The following is a 22,207-nucleotide window of genomic DNA, read 5'->3' on the forward strand; positions in this document are numbered from 1 at the left end:
CCCAGGCCAATCGAAGTCCGTATGTCAGGAGAGGGCCCTGGCCTAGGGGCCTGTACTAAGGGCCAGATCTGAGAAGGGAAACACATTTCCCAGGATCCCCTGAGAGAGACCAATCCTGAATATCATCCGCTGGCTACGAATCTCACCTGGGGACGACTGGTCGCTGCTCAGAACCAGGGTGGCAGGAGTTGGCCGGCGCCTCCGGATCTAGACAGAGAGAGGGAACAAAAAGCAGCTCAGTCGTGCAACAGGAGACAAAACAAAGCGGCAGCACCCCAGCGACTGAGCCTGACTGGCACTGCCCAGGTGCAGCAAGCGGTTTGAAACCAGCCCCTGCCTCGTTTCATAGCGTCCCTCTGTCAGTGACTCTGCTGTGCACAGCGGGCCGGGTCCCACACTGTCCCAGGCGAGGGCAGGGCAGGCAGCACAGTGCTCAGAGCAGAGCTTGGCCTGGTCGTCTCTGTTAATGACCTGGAAGAGGAGATTGATTGCACCCTCAGCAAGTTTGTGGGCAGGGATAGGTCCACGGTGACCTAGACAAATTGGAGGTTTGGTCCAAAAGAAATCTGATGAGGTTCAACAAGGACAGGACTTAAGATGGAAGAATCCCAAGCACTGCTACAGGCTGGGGACTAACTGGCTAAGCAGCAGTTTGGCAGAAAAGGACCTGGGGATGACAGTGAATGAGGAGCTGGATACGAGTCAACAGTGCGCCCTTGTAGCCAAGAAGGCTAATGGCATAGAATCATAGAACACTAGAACTGGAAGGGACCTTGAGAGGTCATCGAGTCCAGTCCCCTGCCCTCACGGCAGGACCAAGCACCATCTAGACCATCCCCGACAGATGTCTATCTAACCTGCATTTAAATATCTCTAGAGATGGAGATTCAACAACCTCCCTAGGCAGCTTATTCCAGTGTTTAACCACCCTGAAAGTTAGGAAGTTTTTCCTAATGTCCAACCTAAACCACCCTTGCTGTGGTTTAAGCCCATTGCTTCTTGTCCTATCCTCAGGAGGAGCATTGCCAGCAGATCTAAGGAAGTGATTATTCCCCTTTATTCAGCACTGGTGAGGCCACATCTGGAGTATTGCGTCCAGTTCTGGGCCCTCCATTATAGAAAGGTTGTGGGCGCACTGGAGAGAATCCAGCAGAGAGCAACAAAAATGATTAGGAGGATGGAGCACATGACCTACAAGGAGAGGCTGAGGGATTTGGGCTTATTTAGTCTGCAGAAGAGAAGAGTGAGGGGGGATTTGACAGCAGCCTTTAACTACCTCAAGGGGGGTTCCGAAGAGGATGGAGAGAGGCTGTTCTCAGTGATGACGGATGACAGAACAAGGAGCAATGGTCTCAAATTACAGTGGGGGAGGTCTAGGTTGGATATTAGGGAAAGCTATTTCCCTAGGAGGGTGGGGAAGCACTGGAATGGGGGAGGTGGTAGAATCTCCATCCCTAGAGGTTTTTAAGTCCCGGTTTGACAAGGCCCTGGCTGGGTTGATTGAGTTGGGGTTGGTCCTGCCTTGGGCAGCAGGGTTGGACTTGATGGCTCCTGAGGTCTCTTCCAGCCCTAGGATTCTATGGTGCTCCCTGTCTATGGTACAGCAGTTAGAGACGGACCTGTCAATCACACACCTCATTTGGAATCAGAACTATACAATCAGGCAGCCTGGGAGAAAAGGGAACACTGGACAGTACAGTCTTGTGTCCAGCATAAACTGCTAACAAAATAAAGGGAAAGCTTTAAGAGAGATTTGACAAGGTAAGGAAACTGTTTTGGTGTTTGTTTTGTTCAAATTAACATAGTTAAAAGCATTTTTCTTCTGCTTCAAAGCTGTATTAAGTCAATGTTCAGTTGTGAACTTTGGAAAGAACGTTTTGTTCAAAGTAATGAACATTTCGAAGTTACAAACAGCCTCCATTCCTGAGGTGTTCGTAATGCTGAGGGTCTCCTGTCCTTGCTACCCCCAGCCACTTGTCTCTTGCATGCCAGTTACACGTGGGCTGATATTTAGCACTGAATTTATTAGAGATGGCTCGAGCCCCAAAACCAGTATCTGGGGGAGGATTTCATATACCCATAAAGATGCAATGTCGTGAGTGTTTGGTCTGGGATTCTGGTTCTGTATTATCCCAAGTGAGGATCCCAAAGCACCGTACAAACACAAAAAGGATGGCAAACATGGATACAGAGTCTAGGTCCTTTGTCTTCAGCCACAAGAAGAGTCTTGCTCCGCATTGGTATTTCTAACATGACACATGCAGCAATATTGACTACAGCTGTCGAAATTTTCCCATAAATATTTTGATGAAAAATGGCTTTTGATGGAATTTTTGAACAGTTTTTACCATTTCCATCAAAAAGTGGAGTTTTGTCAAAAATACAAATGCTGAGAGATTTTAGTTGAAATCAATTTTTTTCCCATTTTTCACCAGAAGCAAAACTATTTCTCAAAGGAAAATTGCAGCAGAATAGCTCTAAGCTTCTCACAGGGTGGGGATATGGTTTCCAGTCAACACTGCTGTTTCCTCGTGGAGCACAGGGCTTGCCCATTGTGAGGGTGCATCTGCACAGCACTCTAAACTCGGAATAAGATATGCAATTTGTGCTACGCAAATTGCATATCTGAGAAATCATAGAGCTGGGAGAAACCTCACGAGGTCATTAAGTCCAGCCCCCTGCCCAAGGCAGGACCAATCCCGACTAAAACACAGCTTAGCTGGGACCAATCCCAACTAAAACAATAGCTTATTTTGAAATTTGGTGCATTTACACAATGCCAGATTTTGAAATAACACACTATTTTGCGACATCCCTTAACCCTCGTGGAATGCACCCGTTATTTTGAAAAATATTTCAAAATAAGGAACAGCTTGTTAATACGTGGGTAGCTATTTTGGAATACCTCCGGTATCCCGAAATAACTGTGCTGTGTAGACGTACCCTTACAGAGCTTCAGCGGTGTCGAAGCACTAATGCAGCGCTGCCTGTGTAGCTCTTAGTGAAGTAGCTACCTACATGGAGTGAGGTGAGTGTCGCTGTCATCCAGGGGCATGTCCTGACAGACAGACAGAAAAGTGTGTCATGCAGACCAGGGCACAGACAGTAAAGAACACTGTCTCTTTAAGAAAAAGCTGCCTAAAGTGACAAGGGAACTGCACGTAACTGATACAATCATTGCATCAGCCCAGGGCCGCAGGCTTGCAGATCCATTGGGCCACAGAAATAAGGAGGCAGCAGAAACGGATAGCTCAGTGACCTTGGGAAAGTCCACTTCCTTGCTCTGTGCCTCAGTTTCTCCCTCTGTAAAATAGGGATAATGATCCTGACCACCCTGTAAAGTGCTTTGCAACCTACTGATGAAAAGCACTAGACAAGAGCTGGGGCTTTCTATCTGCTAGAGTTTAGGACCCGTATGTTCCTCTTTGAACATCTGGCCCACATCGGGTGCTGAGGACTCTCCGAAATCTGGCTCAGGAGGCAATGCCGGATATGAGGAATGCTTGTAGGCAGGGTGTTGGGGCTGCGGAGAAGGGGCCCAGCTCCCAGCTCACCACAGCTTCCTGGTGTGACCTTGAGTTAATCACATAATCCTGGGCCTCAGCTGGGGCTTGGAGATCAGGAGCCTTCTCTTCCCCCGGCCCTCTGCATGCCTGCTAGGTCGGGAGCGCCTTGGGGCAGGTGGTGTGTATGGGCAGCACCCGGCACTGGGGTGCAATGGGAATGCAGAGAGTCTTGCAATGGTGCAGCTGGAGGCAAGGGTGCAAATCAGCGGCGCTCCAGCTAAGGAGCTGCTCCCTGATGCCGGTCTAGCGCCATCCGTTTCGCTGTGGCTGGGTGGCTTTGAGCCTCGGCAGCTTCCAAGCAGCTCAGCAGGATGCAGATGTCCTTTACAATCGATGCCTTAAACAGTTCCTGGCAAGCATGGAAAATATTGACTATAATAAGGTGCGTGGGCTAATTATACCCGGTGCTGATAAACACTTGGCGATGTCTGGGCTCTTTTGTGGTCCTCTTTAGCTCCAGCCTTCCTCCTCCAATGAGGCTGCCTCTTATTAATAGCACTCTTCATTGCCAGAGCACTTCAGCAAGGGTAATTAATTAATCATTTAATCCGAGCGCTTGCTGTGTTCAAAGCACGGTACAGCCATTAACTACCTGGGCCCATTGATCACACAAAAGCCGTGGGCTGGTCACTGCACCGTAGAGAGAGCTGAGCCCACCTGTGCTGTTAGGGTGACAGCTGGCTGGCTGGCAGGGCTCCAGGTGGGAATCCTGGGTTGAATCTCATGACAACTACGGGAGGGGGGTGGCTAACTAGGAGAGGAGTACAGCTGTGCACTTAAGGTGTTGGATTGAGGCTCAGAAATTCTGGGCGCAATTCCTGGATCTCCCCCCAGTTGCTTTGTGTGGCCCTGGGCAAATCCCGTAGGCCCATGGCCACGGAGCATTTCGGTTCCTAACGTCACCTGATTTCAGACTGCTCCCAGTGGAACTTAGGAATCCAAACACCTTGGTGGACCCAGGGCTTAGTGCATCTGGGCCTCAGTGCTTCATGTGTGCCATGGAGCAACTGTCTGAACCCTGTCTGCCTTGAACAGTGGCAGCGCCTAGCACAGGAAATGCCCAGCCAACCAGCCGGCACAAATGCTGCAGGGTCCTGATCTCAGCTGTGGGTCTCTGCATTGAGCAGGTTCCCCCTGCAGACATCTTTGCAAAGGGATCTTGGCTCCCGCAGGAGGAGGGGGAAAGGGACTGTTCTTAGTGCCAATGCCTAGGACAGTGGGTTTCACCACCCACGTCCAACATTTGCTCTTCTCCCCCCAAGGTGCATCTTGTGCACTGTTTAAAAAGTTGTGGTCAACCCGTCAGGGCCTACAGCCAGCACCATGCAGTTTGGAGGAGAAGCACAGCCTGGGTGGGCTAATCTTGTGCTGCCCACAGGGAGGGGAAGGGACCTTTCTCTCTCCTCTTCCTTGACCGCCCCTGCAGTAAGATTGGCAGCCCTGCTGGAGGCAGGCCAAGCTTCCTGTGGGCAGCCGCAGCACCCAGAATTGCCACAGCAGAGTCCCCTACAGCCCCGGTTCCTCCCACAGCTGGGCTGCCACTTCCGGGCCAGCCTGCCCCAGCACCCCAGGGCTGGCGCTTGTCCATTCAGCCCTGCGCCAGGGCCATGCCCCTCAGCGGCACGCAGGGCCTGGCAGGATGCAGAACCTCACCCCCTCGCCGGGCAGCCTGGCCTAGCAGTCACACCCCTGTCGTGCTGTCTGGCTCTGTGCAAGTCACTTCCCCGGGTCTGTCCCTTGGCTTCCCCTGCTGGCAAACGGGGGTGACTGTAAATTTGTGGGATTTAAAGCCAGATTCCATGCCCCCCCGTGACCCTGACTCCAGTAACTCGTGTCTAGCTGAAACCCTCCCAGAAAGGCCTCTGGCCTGGCTCTGAAGCCAGCAGGAGGCAGCGATTCCAGTCCACGGGCGGCGGCTATACAGTACTAGGCAGGGGAGGGCTTTGCCTTCCCAAACAGCCAGCCTGGCCCTGCCCACAGTCCACCTGTCTGGTGGGGGCAGAGTGTTGCTGCCACTGGGCACCCGCCCTCCTCATGCTCCAGGCTGGGGAGGCTGGGGCCGTGCGTCCTCCTGCCTGCCTGCCCTCCCCGTGCTGGGGGGGGGGGGGATGGCTCAGCTCGGGGCCTCGGTCGAAGGGGCAGGACTGGGGGTGAGGATGTGGGATTGCCTCCCCCAGCCCTACCCTCACCCACCGCCCATGCTCCAGCCCTTCCCTTGGCAAGTTGTTCCAAGGGTTAATCGCCCTCCCGGCTCCATGCCTGTGCCTAGTCGGCAGTTTGAATCTCTCTGGCTTCTGGATGATTCTTGCCCCACGTTTGTACAGGCCTCCAAGAGGCTCACGGGCAGGCTCGGCAGCCTCAGGCAGGAGGATGCTACACGGAGCCTGTGTGAAGACGGGCCCACTGTGCGTTAGAGGCTGACGCTGGGAGGGAAGAGCCAGGCAGTAACTCCAGCCAGGGCTGCTCTGAGCAGACGGGATTTGAAGGAGTTACTGAGCAGTGGCTGCGCCCATCGCTGCCCCGAGCTGCCCAGGCTGCTCCTGCTTTCCCGGCTACTCCCACTTTGCTGCCTGCCTCCCATCAATAGCAGGAGGAGCCACGGTATCGATCAGAGCGGTGGGGAACGTGGAGCAGGGCCCATTGGCACTGCAAGGCCTAACGCATTGTACAACACACACAGGCACCCCCACCTGCCCCCAGCAGCCATGAGCTGCTTTGGGATCCCTGGCAGATTTGCTGCCAGCCGTGTGGGGGTCTCACTGGCAAAGTTGCAGGCAGACGGCGCCAAATGACCTCAGCACGGTCTGGCTGCCAGGCAGGGCAGAGTCCTGGCGAACAACACACCCTCTGGCCACACTGTCCCTCCTGCTTCCAAGGGAGGTGGGGGAAAGATTTACGTGGCAGAGGATTCCTCTCCTGTGCTCTGAACCATTTCCATGGCCCGTGGGCCTGGGCCATCCATCCCCCGCATGAGGTCGCAGCATGCGATGAGCAAACCCAGCAAAAGGGTGGCTGCCGAGTGAGTCCCTGGCAGAGCGAGACAGAGCTGGGTTAGAAGAGCAGTCCTTGTAGCACCTCCCAGAAATGAGCCAGACCCCCCCTCCTCTCCCGGGCATGCACAGAATCATTTCCCACCCCTCAGCCGTTCAGTGACAGCTGAAACTGGACAGAGCTGTGTTCACTAGTCCCCAGCCACTTTCCTTCTGCCGCCCAAAGCCATTTCCCTGTCAAACAGGAGTGAAGTCAGCTGAGCACTCACACCCCGGGACAGGGAGCGAACTGCCCATGTGAACAAGGCAGGAGCATGACGCTTAAAGTCTGCAGGGATAATCCGCAGCTGACTGGCCCAGGGCCCAGCTGTTCTACAGGTGGGGAGCAGGGCTGGGTGAGGGTTGGGGGAATGCAACATGGACAAGAGAGTCCACGTGCTGCTCTCACAGGGCTACGTCTCCTCTTGCCCCTCCTGTGGCTTCCCTGCTCGATGCCTGATGCAGCCTGTTCCCCGGCAACCCCCATGAGATCCCTACACTTCCTGTTCCCCAAACCCTGTGCTTTCTCACGCAGCACCACGGCGACATGGGGAGAGCTAGGCCATCCCTGGCAGCGATAGCCCAGGTGGGGATGGTTCTCTCATCCACCATCGCTGCCCCTTGTGCAGAGAGCTTCTCAAGCTCACAGCATCTGTCTCTGGCGCCAATCTGCCAAGTGAGACCTTTGGATTCTCCAGGGGGGCTGGCGTTCACTCTCTGCAGCAAACCAAACAACCTGGGCTCGTGTTGCCAGCGATCAGAGCCAGTCTGGGCCATCGCCCAGCTCTCAGGGAACTCTGGGCCGCCGGATCCCAGCTCTGAGCCAGACCTGCTAGCGATGGGAGGGTGATGGAGGAAAGTAGGCCTCGGTGCTTAAGAAAAGCTGCTGTGCTGCAGCCAAACCGGGAGAGCGATCTCAAGGGTACTTTGGCACCTGCTGGCCTTGTCGCTTTGCCCTGAGCATGGCCGATCGCCGCTCACTGTGGAGTCTAGCTTGGAAACTGGAATCAATAAAATCAAAGTGTCCATTTCTGTGGGGAAATGAAGGTGGCTTTGACAGCGATCCCGCTCCGCTGAGCAGAAATCCCCCCGGATCTCAGCAGACGCCATCCCCTGCTTTCTGTAGGGCACGATCGGAGGCTCTGGGGCCAGCTGCTCTTTCCAATGAGACCACCTGGAAATGCCAAGGAGGGTCTCCAGGACCAATGAACACTCCGGGTCTGCAGGGCCTAGTGATCAGCTGTGACCGTGTCCACAGGCAAGGAGAGCCAGGTCACCACACAAGCCACCCAGAATGTTACCTGAGCGAGAGGGAGCATTTTGATATGGCTGCTCCTCTTCCCTTCACCATCTGTAATACAGTTATCTCCGCCTCCCCGGGGAGCCAGGACAGGATTCTTCTGAGCCCCACATTACAGGTGGGGGAACTAAGACCCAAACACACGGAGTGACATGCCCACTGAACTGTCCTGACCCCAAGGCCAGCACCAATCCACTGAACCCTCCCGCAGCATGCACTGTTCTCATATATTTATGCTGCAATCAGCAAAAGCTACAGATCCCTTGACTTGAGGTAGATAGTGGGGAAGTTAATTTGGGCTCAGCATCCCGAGTAGGGAGGGTACAAAATTCACTCTGCAGCACAGTCAGCTCCGCCTGGGATGAGTGGTCCCTGGTCAGGCACAGGGAGACAAAGCAGCAGAGAAATACATCACAATCAGCATAACAATAGTGTGCCCTGTGCCAAGTGGGACCCAGTGGCATTTCTGTGTCAAGAGCCAAGGCGCATTCATACCCTCCGCGGGTGTGTCTACACTACGCAGATTTTAGCAACAAGGCCGTCAGCACGTGAATGCTTTTTGTCTGCACTTTTGCCAACAAAAGACTTCCCCTGCCAAGGAGTGGGTTTCACTTTGGGAGCAGAGTATCCCTGCTGACAAAGCAGCATTCCCACATGCACTTGCCATGGCAAAACCGTGGCTGTCTAAGTGTAGACACAGCCTAGAGACTCACGGGTCTAGAAGGGAGAAGGGTTCGATATGATCATCTCGTCTGAGCTCCTGCAGAATACGAGCCAGAGAATTTCCCAGCGATTCCTGCTCGGAGGACTGTGAGGGAGTGACAGCTGGCTCAGCTGTCTTTGGGAAGGACACCCAGGCTGCAGACCAGGGCCAGAGAGCCCAGAGGGATTTCTTGGCAAGGTCCCAGAGGTCTGTGCACTGCCATTGTCCTGCCAGCTGGGGGTGCGGTGTGGGGAGACCCAAACACCTGGCCACAAGAGCAATGGGTGAAACTGAAATTGTTGCTAATGAGTCCAATGCATGCGCTGGGGTGAGGCGCAGGCATGTTAGCGCTGGAAACACAACCTGCTCAGACTTGTCTTCCGTGCCCCCCAGATTCCCCCTCCTGGCTGTGCAGTGTGGGCCTGGAAGTGTCTGTCTCCTCAGAGCCCCCATGGACACAAGCTTCCTGCTCTCTCCACACTGGCGAGATGGTGTTAAAGACCTAAGCAGATAGCTGCTCACATGGCATTGCCAGAGCCTGCTGCAGCCAGCTGATGGAGCAAACTGGTAAGTCTGTCTCTTTTCCCACCCGAGAGCAGCACTGCTGAGTCGGGTGCATCAGGCTCTTCCACGGCTGGAAGGGCATCCATTAAAGATGGCGGGGCATGGAGGGCAGTGAGCTGAGAGATGCTGAAGCACATGGTCCTCCATGCGGGTTTGCCATTGAGAGGCAAAACGGGGCTGGAGTTGTCCGAGTAGCTAACTCAGGGCTCATGGCGTAGCGAGGGGCTGGGGAGCAGAAAGCTATTACAGGACAAGCTGAAAGGCATAGATAAGGTTGCCTGGCATTTCCCATTATAAGAACCTGCTTTATGTTGCTTATAATTTTGCCTGATCACAGCCCTGGGTCAGCTTGGATCCATACCCAATTCTCCCTCCAAAGGGCCAGTCCCTCTCCCAAGACCCAACACTGTCTGACCTCCAAGGACAGAATTAATCCCAGTTTGGTGGCCAGGAGGTTCTCCAGGGATGGTGCATGCTGCACTGGGCCAGGTGGAGCTCTAGGCAAGTCCTCCTGGAAGCAGTCCTTCGGGAGGGGAAGAGGGAAACGTTAGACTTAAAGTCTCTGCTGAGCAGAGAGAGACGAGAGGAACCTACTTTGTGCACAATAACCTGAGGGAGCAACTGCAAACCAGTAAGGGGTGGAAATGCCTTGGTTTGTAAGGCTTGGTCGGGGCTAGATTGCACTGCACCCATGAGATGTCCTTGGTGCCTATCACTGGAGTATCTCAGTACCTCACGTCTTACCCTCCTCACACCCCTTGTGGGGCAGAACACGGCTGTTATCCACAGAACACGGGGGGGAACTGAGGCCCACAGGCATAGAGGGCTGGATATTAAAGGTAGCTAGGCCTGTAAAGATGCACATATGCACCTAGCTCCCCACAAGGCACCTCCCTGCATCTTTAAGGGCCTTCGGAACCCCTTACAAATCTTGCCACCCAGGGTGCTAGTGCCAGGAAAGATCTCCCAGATCATCACTTGAAGCACTCATCCTCTCCTTCCCTCTCCTCCTCAGCACAGCTTGCTTTGCTAAGCACCTGGCCTCCTAACCCGGAATCTCTCCACATGCCAATTCCAGGAGAATCCTTTACTCTTCAGTGCCCTGAAGGGATGCTCGTGAGACCAAGGGAGGGGGTGGCGAGGGAAACACGTCTGGTCCTTATGCAGCTCTGGTCCTTATGCAGCAGTCATCTGGATGCTCCCTGCCTCCCCACTAGCCTCCTTCATGCTTCTTCTTGTTGGACTAGTTGCCATAGAAACCCAGTATCTGAATTTTAAGCAGAGATTTAAAAGGTACAAAAATGGGTTCTTCCCCAGTGATTAAATTGCTCGATATCAGCTGTCACCGAGCCATGCCCCTCGCCCCAGGCTCATCAGCTGTGTGAGGGCCATGGTTGGAAGGTCTCCTTCCAGCTTGCAATGGGCACGTCTCTGTGTTCCATCACCTAACTAGCCCCCTTCTTGACACTCTCTGTCCTGATGGGAGATCACACCCACAGTGGGAGAGGAGGACATGTGGCCCCTTGGGGACGAGGGATGTGAATGGGTAACCGGTTAACCTTACCAGGTGATGCTTACTGGGTAATGGTTAACCGGGGCCTGGGAGCAACCTCCCACCTGCAGCCCAATGCAGGTGGAGGGCTGCTCTATGAGGCCAGGCCAGGAGCGGGCATCCCTGCGCAGGGCCAGGAGAGCCGGCAGCCCCTCGGCAGCCCGGCTGGAATGGTCTCCACCCAGGATCCTGTCTAAACGAGTAACCAGTCAAACCTAACATGTAACCAGTTAACTGATTAAATGGGATTTTACATCCCTACTGGGGACCAGGCCCTGCAAGGCCCAAAGGGTCTGAACTGCTCCCCTCTGCCACTCCGGGCTCATGGGAGACATGCACAAGGATGGGAACTCCTGCCTGCCTGGCCCTCAGAGATGCTGCAGCCCCTTGCCAGGGGAGAGCACCTCCTGGTCTGGTCCCACACCTGGGCATGGTGTGAGGAGCTGGGGGAGGACATGGCCTGGGCACTGGGCAGGGGAGTGAGCAGTGATGGCCCCTGCAGGCTGAGTTTTACTGCTCACCTCACTTCCAGGACCAGCACTTCCCCAGCAGTGCCTGAACGCTCTCTGCAGCCTCCAGCAGTCCCCAGGCTCACTACACTATGCCTGCTCTGTCAGCCAGCAGGATCCGTCCTGCCCTGGGCCTCCATCACCCTCCGCATCTCTTCCCCTGCCCCCAGGAGAGCTGCCCCAGGCACTCAGCTCTGCTCTGCTTGGAGAGGTGGCAGGAGAAACAGGCTGCAGGGCAAAGGCCAGCTCCAGAGGGACTCCAAAGATCAACTAGCACCCAAAGGGGATCTGGCTGCAAACTTGACTTTGCAGAGACTGGGCTCCCCCAGGAACAAGGTTAAGAACCTAAGAACGGCCACACCGGATCAGCTCAAAGGTCCATCTAGCCCAGTGTCCTGTTTGTCGACAGTGGCCAATGGCAGAGGCCCCAGAGGGAGGGAACACAACGTGATCCCTCTCCTGTTATCCATTTCCAGACAAACAGGCTCCATTTCCGTCGACGGAGCCATGTAGATGAGTTTACTAGACATAGGAAAATGAAGCGGCGATTTAAATAATCACCGCTTCATTTACATCAAAATGGCCGTCGCGCTGTGCCGATCAGCTGTTTGGCGGCACAGTGGGGCAGTCTGGACGCGCCGCGGTCGACAAGGGAAGCCTTTGTGGACCGTTCCAGTAAACCTCATTTCACGAGGCATAATGGAGCGGTAGACAAAGGCTTCCCTTGTCGACCGCGGCACGTCCAGATTGCTCCGCTGTGCCGCCAAACAGCTGATCGGCACAGCGCGGCGACCATTTTGACGTAAATGAAGTGGCGATTATTTAAATCGCCGCTTCATTTTCCTGTCTAGTAAACTCATCTACATGGCTCCATCGACGGAGCCATGTAGTCAGACATGCCCACATTCCTACCCATCCTGGCCAGTAGCCATTGATGGACTTAATTTCCATGAATGTATCTAGCTCTTTTTTGAACCCTGCTAAAGTCCTAGTCTTCACAACATCCTCTGGCAAGGAGTTCCCCAGGATGACTATGCACTGCGTGAAGAAAAACTTCCTCTTGTTTTAAACCTGCTACCTATTTATTTCACTTGGTGAGCCCTAGTTCTTATATTATGAGAACAAGTAAATACATTTTCCTTATTCACTTTTTCCATACCAGTCATGATTTTATAGTCATCTTCCCACTTTGTCTCCTTTTTTCTAAGATGAAAAGTCCAAGTCTTTCTAATCTCTCTTCATATGGGACCCATTCCAAACTCCTAATCATTTTTGTTGTCCTTTTCTGAACCTTTTTCCAATGCCAATATATCTTTTTTGAGATGAGGTGACTACATCTGTACGCAATATTCAAGATGTGGGCGTACCATGGTTTTATATGGAAGCAATAAAATATTCTCTGCTTTATTCTCTATCCCTTTGTAATGATTCCTAATGTTCTGTTTGCTTTTTTGACTGACACTGCCTATTGCATGGATGTTTTCAGAGAACTATCCACAATGACTCTAAGATCTTTCTCTTGAATAGTTATAGCTGAATTAGTCCCCATCACTTTATACGTGTAGTTGGGATTATGTTTTCCAATGTGCATTACTTTGCATTTATCAACATTAAAATTCATTTGCCATTTTGTTGCCTGATCACCTCGTTTTGTGAGTTCCTTTTGCAGCTCTTCACAGTCTGCTTTGGTCTTAGCTATCTTGAGCAGTTTGGTATCATCTGCAAATTTTGCCACTTCACTGTTTACCCTTTCTCCAGATCATGTATAATAAGATGAATAGGATTGGTCCAAGGACAGACCCTTGGGGGACACCACTAGTTACCTCTCTCCACTCTGAGACGCTATGGGGCCCCTGTCACCATGGCATCAGAGCATCTTGCAACAGGAGCAGTCTGCGCTCCCAGTACAGAGACTGCGGTGTCACCAAGGAGGAGATTTGGCCCAGCCTGTCTGCTGGCTAGAGGGAGGGGGGTGATGGCTTGACAGCACAGACAGATCCTAGCGCTCCCCGTGCTGCGTCTGCCATGGCATCAGACACCATCGCGGCACGCCGCAGCTCCCACGGCCACACGCTTGGCACCTGACGCTTGATCAGAGGCACTGAGAGGACAGGAACAAAACCCAGAACAAAAGGCAGTGACAGTGGTTGTCCAGGTCTGCGCAGCCAGACTGACGCCCCCCAGTGCAAAGCCAAGGAATGTGTGTGGGGGGTCATGCGGGACTGGCCCCCCACTCTGCTGAGCAGGGATGGTGTGAGCGGGACCCAGGGTCAGTCTCTGGTCTTGTTCCCACTGGTGTAATGCACTGGCGTCTCTGGGGCTGCTCTGTGGGACAGCAGTGGGGCCATGACACGCAGGGTACCTAGCAATGCCAGCCCGACTGCCCCTGCAGGAGACGAACATAGCTGGGGGGCTGGGAACCGAATCTCCCTTTTCAGGGGCCTGGAGGCGGAAAGAGGGACAATGGGACTGTCTTAGTGCTGCCAGCCAAGCGCCTGCTTCTCCTTGCTTTTTGGTTTCGAGGGCAGATCTTCTCTCCCTGCAGACAGGGGTGCAGGAGACAGGCTGCAACAGCTGCCCCAGGAGCTCGACACCCAGTTCTGCTGCTCGTGGCACATGGTGCCTGCATCCAGCACCATTATGGAGTTTTATTCACAATTGTTGTCCAGCTGTTTAACCCTGTGAGAGCCACAACGCTGGCAGGCCAGGTGCCAGGGCATGCCATGGTCCCCATGCCCAGAGCTGGACTCCGGGTGTTGCACAGTTACAATGGGCATTCAGTATAAGAATGTGTTTAGTGCTTAGACTCCATTGAATACTTGTGAGCTGCTCCTGCACTAATCTCACTCACAGCAGCTTTCTCCCATAGTGCAAGGTAATATTTGCACATTTGCATAAGCCTCTGGGACTGCGTAAATCAGAGCCATTAACTAGTGTGACATACTGGTCTCCAGAAGAAGGTGTCACATCCTGCCCAACAAAGAAAGTCCATGGACACAAGACCTTAAAGAAGACAAAAGGCCTTGTTGTTTATTCTCTCACCCCTCTGACGGAGGTGAATCCCTCTCACCAGCTAGGTTTGCAACTCAAAGCACAAGGGCTGTGTCTAGACTGGCCAGTTTTTCCAGAAAATCAGCCACTTTTCCGGAAAAGCTTGCCAGCTGTCTACACTGGCCACTTGAATTTCCGGAAAAGCACTGACGATCTCATGTAAGATTGTCAGTGTTCTTGCGGAAATACTATGCTGCTCCCGTTCAGGCAAAAGTCCTTTTCAGGGGCCAGTCCTTTGTTTTCCGCAAAAAAGTCCCGATCGCAAAAATGGCGATCGGGGCTTTTTTTGCGGAAAAGCATGTCTAGATTGGCACAGACGCTTTTCCGCAAAAAGTGCTTTTGCGGAAAAGTGTCCATGCCAATCTAGACGCTCTTTTCCGAAAATGCTTTTAACGGAAAACTTTCCGTTAAAAGCATTTCCGGATAATCATGCCAATCTAGACATAGCCAAGGAGTAAAGGAATAAAACCATAACAAAGAGGAACCATATTTCCCTGCTGTCTGGACACTCAGGGTACATCTAGACTACATGCCTCTGTCACCAGAGGCATGTAGATTAGGCTACCAGACATAGGAAAATGAAGCGGTGATTTAAATAATCGCCGCTTCATTTAAATTTACATGGCTGCCGCGCTGAGCCGACAAACAACTGATCAGCTGTTTGTTGGCTCAGCGCGATAGTCTGGATGTGCGGGTGTCGACATCAAAGATATTTGTCGACCACCCAGGTATGCCTCCTGGGATGAAGTTTACCTGGGTGGTCGACAAATACCTTTGATGTCGACACCCGCACATCCAGACTATCGCGCTGAGCCGACAAACAGCTGATCAGCTGTTTGTCGGCTCAGCGCGGCAGCCATGTAAATTTAAATGAAGCGGCGGTTATTTAAATCGCCGCTTCATTTTCCTATGTCTGGTAGCCTAATCTACATGCCTCTGGCGACAGAAGCATGTAGTCTAGACGTAGCCTCAGTTTCCAGGCATAAGCCAGGGATCCTCAGATGCTTAGCCTGGGATAGCCCTAAGGGACATACTGCACTTGCTTATTATAGAAGCTTTTATTACCTTTTGAAATTTAAGATTATAATTCACGTGTGTGTATTTACCTGCTTCAATCTTGTAAATAATGTTCTGGTTTCATTTCCCCATTTAGTAAATCTGTAAATAGTTTATAACAGAAGAGGCTAAAAGTGTTGCCTTTGGGATGAGAAAAAGGAAATATTTCTTCACGCAACAGGAACTACTTGCCAGAGGATGTTGTGAAGGCCAAGACTATACTGGGGTTCAAAAAAGAGCTAGATACATTCATGGAGGATACGTCCATCAATGGCCATTAGCCAGGATGGGCAGGGATGGTGTTCCTAGCCTCTGTTTGCCTGTAACTAGGAACAGGCAAGAGGAGACAGATCACTTGACGATTCTCTGCTCTCTTCATTCCCTCTGGGGCGTTGGCATTGGCCACTGTCGGCAGACAGGATACTGGGCTGGATGGGTCTCTGGTCTGACTGGGTACTGACAGGATACTGGGCTGGATGGGTCTCTGGTCTGACTGGGTACTGACAGGATACTGGGCTGGATGGGTCTGTGGCTGTTCTTATGAGATACCGTCTTTATTGCTGTAAGTTCAGTGATCTCAAAGCACTTTACAGCTAGCAGTGAATTAGCCCCGCTCATCTCCTGGGAGATGATCAGTGTCATTATCTCCATGGGACAAGATGGGGAAATGGAAGTCCAGAGTAGGGTTGCCAGATGGTTTAACCAAAAATACCAAACACCCCTCTCCACCCCCCCCCCCCCGCCCCGGAAAAAAAAACACACCAGGGAAAAAAATTCTATTGAGGGGAGAAAAAAAGGCAGAGGAGACCAAAGTTGTTGAGAAAAAAAAATTAAAACAGCATGGCCCCTTTCAGAGTGCGTGCACAGTCAGAATAGGGATAGGAACAGGGGAGTGGTTGAGCACTAAGACCCAGGGTAGGCATTGCTTCCCCTTGGTCTTTAGGCTTTTAGCTGCAGCCATTTTGCTTTCTTGATCAAGCCAGAAAGCAGCTTCCATGTGGAAGAAGGTAAGCAGGGAGTCCAGGGGTGGCTGTCTGGGGGTGTCAGAGGCCCGGGGGAGGGGAGGCCAGGGGCTGGGCCCAGTAGCCAAGTGTGTCGTAAGGTTGCCAGGTGTCTGGTATTTTCTGATTTTTTTTCCCGGCCAGGAGGTGAAAATACCGGACATTTCAGGTGTCTGGTATTTTCTGAATTTTTTCACCGGACAAAAGGCGAAAATAACAGAGTGTCTGGGTCAACACCGGACACCTGGCAACCTTAGCCCAGAGTACTGAAGTGACTTGCCCAAGATCACACAGCTAGTCGCTCCCTGCAACCACTTGACTCCACTGCCCATACAGAGCCAAAGATAGAAGCTATGAGTCCAGGCCCCTCCGCTCTCACTGCTACACTATACTCCTTTGCCAGAGCCAGGGCCTCCAATCATGGAACGGCACACCTGGCCTTGGTACCCCTGATGGGGGGACTACCCCATTGCTGCTGCTGCTCCCTGCCCCCGAGTCAGGACTCTTTGCCCTCTGCCCCAGAGGTGCTGGCGCTGGGCGTTTTGCCGCTTTCCTTTCTTTGCTGTTTTTAGATCAATCTCCACCATGGATTGACCATTGCCATGGAGAACATGGGCACAACAGACTGCTCAAAGTGCGTGTCTGTGTGCATGTGCATGCACGTGTGACCGCCAACACGTGTGTGTCTCAAGGGGTATGGCTACACTACAGCGCTAATTCGAACTAAGATAATTCAAATTAGCGCATCCAGACTAAAAACTAGTTCGAATTAGCGTTTTGCTAATTCGAACTAGCATGTCCACACAGAGTGAACCCTGAACCAGTCTTAAGGATGGCCGGAAGCAGTGCCGGCAGGGCATCAGATGAGGACTTAAGAGCATGGAGCTGCTGTCTCAGGCTAGCCGAGGGCTGTGCTTAAAGGGACCCGACCCCCACCCCGGACAGACAGTTCTCAGGGGTGCCCCGCTTGCAAGGCAGTCCTGGCTTGGATTGCCTGGAGTACCCACACTGGGCATATCACAGCACTCGGCCATCAGACCGGCTGCACTTGCCGCAGGCTGCCATCTGGGGAGAGGGGGCAATTGGGGGGCTGCAGGAGAGCTTCCACCCCCAGAAGCCCGCAGAGCCAGCCCAGTCCTCCCCATCGGGGGCTCGTACCCCATTCCTCCCTCATCTCCTTCCACTTACCCCTCCCTAGCCCCCCTTCCTGATGTACAAAATAAAGGACAATTGTGTTCAAAAATAGAATCTCTCTTTATTGAACAAAACTGGGGGTGACTGGGAAAAGGAGGTGGGAGAGGAGAAGAGAGAGGGTGGGAGAGGGGAGGGCAACTACAATGATGAGGGGTTTGGAACAGGTCCCATATGAAAAGAGGCTAAAGAGACTGGGACTTTTCAGCTTAGAAAAGAGGAGATGGAGGGCAGATATGATAGAGGTCTATAAAAGCACGAGTGGTGTGGAGAGGGTGCATACAGAAAAGTTCTTCATTAGTTCCCATAATAGAAGGACTAGAGGACACCAAAGGAAAGGAATGGGTAGCAGGCTTCAAACTAATAACAGAAAGTTCTTCTTCACAAAGCAAAGAGTCAACCTGTGGAACTCCTTGCTGCAGGAGGCTGTGAAGGCTACAACTAGAACAGAGTTTAAAGAGAAGTGAGATAAAGTCATGGAGTTGGGTCCATGGAGTGGTATTAGCCAGAGGGTAGGAGTGGTGTCCCTGCCCAAAGTTTGTGGAAGGCTGGAGAGGGATGGCACGAGACAAATGGCTTGGTCACTGTCTTCGGTCCATCCCCTCCAGGGTCCCTAGGGTTGGCCGCTGTCGGCAGACAGGCTACTGGGCTAGATGGACCTTTGGTCTGACCCAGTATGGCCATTCTAAGCTCAGGGCTCAGGGTCGGGGGTCTCAGTGGACCACCTTGATTTTCATGCAAACGTGCTCCTGGGTAGCCAGGCTCGCAGCTCTCCTGCCCTAGATGGCCGCTTTCCTGTGCCTAGTGCGGAGGTTGTGGACGAGGTCCACGATGTCCGCACTAGACCAGGCGGGTGCCCGCCTCTTGCGGTCCTGGGCAAGCTCCCGGGAGCTGCCAGCCCGGTCCCGGGAAGAGGGGGAGGGCTGGGGGGCATCGGGTGGCTGGCTCGAATCGTGCCAGGTGCAGGGTCAGCTGGCTGGGTGCTGGCAGGCTTGCACCTGGCACGGGCACCGTAGCCAGCCCGTGCCCCTTTAAGGGGTCCGGGGCTGGGAGGGGGGCAATAGAGTTTCCCTGGTGGTGCCCAGAGTGGCCAGCAAGCCTCCCACTAGTTCGAATTAAGGGGCTACACACCCCTTAATTCGAACTAGTAAGTTCAAACTAGGCTTAGTCCTCGTACAATGAGGTTTACCTAGTTCGAATTAAGCGCTCCGCTAGTTCGAATTAAGTTCGAACTAGCGGAGCGCTAGTGTAGCGCCTATCAAAGTTAATTCGAACTAACGTCCGTTAGTTCGAATTAACTTTGTAGTGTAGACATACCCAAGGTGTGTTAGTGAAAACACAGTGTCTGTGTGACCATTCATGTGCACGTGGGGCAGCGCTCATGTGTGTGTGAGGGCGCCTCTGGCTGCAGGGAGCACATCCTGGAGCTGGCTGGCAACCAATGGCAGGTTTGAATGAGCCACGGGGGTCAGGGCGAAGCATCAGGCCACAGAAAGCCACCAGGGCTGCAAGCCCATCTGTGCTAGGGGAGGACTCACCAGACACCCCAGCCCTCGTGATGCTGAGTGACGCCCACCCCACAACGCCCTGAGCACCCCGCAGCCCAGCGCTGGCACCGGGCCCCGCTGCAATGCCAGGCTGGCTCCCGCAGCAGGGGAGGGCGATCTCCGTTAGACCCCCAACCAGGGCCTGCCTGCTCCCACTGCACGGCCACGTCTCAGAGCTCCTGGAGCCACCACAGAGCAACCCGCTCCCCCGTCACTGCCCCGAGCCCCTGCCCCGGCCCCTCACCGAGAGCCGACTGAAACGGAAGGTGTGCGGGCAGCTGGATCGCAGTATTTACTGGCCGGAGCCGCGCTGCCAGGCGGGATGGGGCCGCACAGCGCGAGGCAGATCCCCCGCAGGTCCCTTCGGTCCCTCTCCTGTGGTGCTCGCTGCCACACACCAGTGAGGCCCAAGGCTCAGAGGGACCTTTCTCTGCATCCACCTGAGAACAGGCTCCGTACCTCAGACAGGTCAAACCCTGGCTAACAGGGCTTGGGCGGGAACTGTCCCTGGCCCAGGGTATCCCAGGATCCCCTTCCTGTCCTACACCCTGAGGTGACTGGTCAGAGGGGTTCTGGGGGAGGGGGGACACCAGGAGAGCAGAGCGAGCTGGGCCACGTTGCTCTGCTTCCCCCGCCACTGCCGGGGAGTGGGTGGGCCAGCCCCCTGCTGCAGGTGCCAGGCCCCCCCCGCCCCGCTAATGCCCCTGCCAGCTGCTGGCCAGCCCCTCCCGCCCATGCTTCTGGGGGTCATGTGACCCCTCGAGCCCTCCACGTTGTCCCTGCTTCCACCTGCCTGTGAAGCAAGGGGTGGTCATGACCAGGGCCATCGCTAGAGGAGTGCGGGGGTCTGTGGCAACAGCGTCCCTTCCCCAGGCATGGAGCGACTCCCTTCCTGCCCCTGCTCCAGCCCCAGCCTTGCTCTGGCCTCTCCCCCCACTGCACCCCTTTCCTCCAAGAGACATAAGCCGGGGAGTTATTGGGGGGCCTGGCATGGCGCGGCAGCAGGGATCGCCCCCCTCACTCTCACTACAGAGCCAGGAGCTGCGGGAAGCAGGGCGCCCCACCTGGCCCCAGCCTCTCCACGCTGCTCCCCCGAGCCCCGCATCGCTCAGGGGAGGGGAGAGACGGGTCACTCTGCACCCACTGCACTCTGTGACCCGGCTCGGAGATGGCGGTGGAGTGGAGCAGGCTGCTGGGTCACCCCGTGTCCTGTAGCTCCCGCGCCATGGTGAGCACAGGGGGTCTGACCCCTGCCATTGCCCTGTGCCCCCAAGCAACCCCCCTGGCTGCCCTCCACCCCCGGGCTCACATCGATATGGGGACCATCCCGTCCATGAGACAGACGAGGTGGCTGCTGCTGGGCCCCTCAAAGCTCGGAGCCTGGGTTTCTATGGACGGGGCAGCTTTAGTCGGGCCTCTAAGAGATGGGGCCCCAGGCCAGGTGGGCCCCTGGACAGATTCGCTGGCGCCATGGGGCCCAGAGGCAGAGAGCAGCTGTGGCTAGACACAGAATATGCGCAGGCTAAGCTGGGCTGCAGATTCAGCAGCTCTCAGCGTCAGGAGACATTCAAATGCCCTTCTTCAGCAGAGCGCGGCGCCAAACACAGACCTGCCAGCTGGGTGTTCCTCCCCCAGCCCTCCCTCTGGCCGCCCAGCCAAGCCCCAAGCGGGGGGGAGATCCCCCCACCTGCGGCCAGTGCCCGGAGACCGGTCCTGGACGGGGCGACGGGAAGCAACACCAACCCTGCGCACTCAGCTCCCCCATGCACCAGGCCCGCGCCAGCTGTGAGGCAGTGCAGCGGGAGCCAGCGTAGCAGCAAGCAGCAAAGGGCTAGGCCCAGCCTCATGGGATCAGCTGCCAGGAGCACTGCAAAGCCTCGCAAAACCAAGCCAGAAACCCTCTCCCGGGCAGTCTGGTCTCACTGTACACGGCTCCCCATCCCCCTGCAGCCGAGCCTCTGCTACCCCTTCTCTGCTGGGCACATGGGCTAAGTGCTGCCTGGCAACCGGCAGGGGACGGGGGACTGTTAAATGCCTCCCTTGGAGGAAGGGGGGGTCCATTGGACATATTGGCATTGACTGCAGCAGGCCCAGGGCAGGGCCTTTCCCCACCACTCAGCCGCGGGGGAAGGGGGGGAGCCGTTACCTGCTTGGGATTAATGAACAGCTGCTGGTGTTGTAATAAAGGAAAAAGCCCCAGGGGAGAGTCAGCCCAGCACTGAGGACTGGAAAGGGTTACACAAGGGCAGGAGGCCACTAGCTCAGGGCTGCAGGCGGGGATGGGGGCAATAGCCAGCAGCAAGGTGGGGAGGGGAGGGGAAGGGCCGCTGCCCAGCCAGGAGGGTGGTGGAGGGCCAAGAGACATGGGGATGGGGAGACCTGGGCTGGGACCTGCCGCACATGGGGCTCTGGCCCAGAGGGTGATACCAGATTCACTCAGTAGGATCCTCTCTCCCCTGACACCAGGGCTGGGTGTCCGGGCTGAGCCCGGCACAGCTGGGGCCCGGGGCCAACACCCTGGATTTCTGGAGAGCTGTTCAGTTTAAAGGGCATGGGCCTCACTGTACAGCCTGGTCCAGCTCCCACCTCGCTGGGATCAGAGCGGGCCCTTCTGGAGGCCTTGGCTCTCCCTTCCTTGCAGGGGTGCATGGAATTGGTGAGGAGACACCCCTGCCGGGAGCCATGCTCTGCAATCTCCAAGCAGGGCCCCATGGCGCTGCTGGCGGGGGGAAGGGGAGGAGGTCGTGGCCCTGGGCCCCCAGCCATGCCAGACTCAGCCTGGCAACACTGGAGAGGGCCCAGGGAAAGTGCACGAGGTGGCAGCCTCCCTGCAAGAGCGGAGCAGTGCAGGGGGGACCCAGTGGTGCTGTTCAGAGGCATGTGGGGTTCAGGGACCCAGCCAAGCTGCACCACACCAAGTGCACAGGGCTGGCCAGGGCTAGTGACAGGCCCTGCAGGAACCAGGTGCACTGGCAAGAAGGAGGGACCGGGCGCTGCTCCCAAGGAGGCCTGAATCCCATGGCTTCCCAGTGGGGACAGCACGTCTGTGGCCTCCCCTAGACCCGTAGCAGACACTGATTGGCCGGGGGGGTGGGGGCAAAGTGGCAAGGCCAGAGAGCACTGGGGCAATGCAGGGGA

General features: G+C 54.9%; 1 protein-coding gene across 1 annotated transcript in view; it reads right to left on the reverse strand.

Moving 5' to 3' along the window:
- The window catches only part of PPP1R1A (protein phosphatase 1 regulatory inhibitor subunit 1A), a 58,797-nt gene that overhangs the window by 29,153 nt on the left and 7,437 nt on the right, over positions 1 to 22,207 (reverse strand). The window contains exon 2 of the mRNA XM_075902083.1: positions 147 to 207. Coding sequence (XP_075758198.1) covers positions 147 to 207 — 61 coding nt within the window. The remainder of the gene's footprint in view (positions 1 to 146; positions 208 to 22,207) is intronic.

The sequence above is a fragment of the Pelodiscus sinensis genome, chromosome 19 (assembly GCF_049634645.1).
Source record: "Pelodiscus sinensis isolate JC-2024 chromosome 19, ASM4963464v1, whole genome shotgun sequence".
Lineage (NCBI taxonomy): Eukaryota > Metazoa > Chordata > Testudines > Trionychidae > Pelodiscus > Pelodiscus sinensis.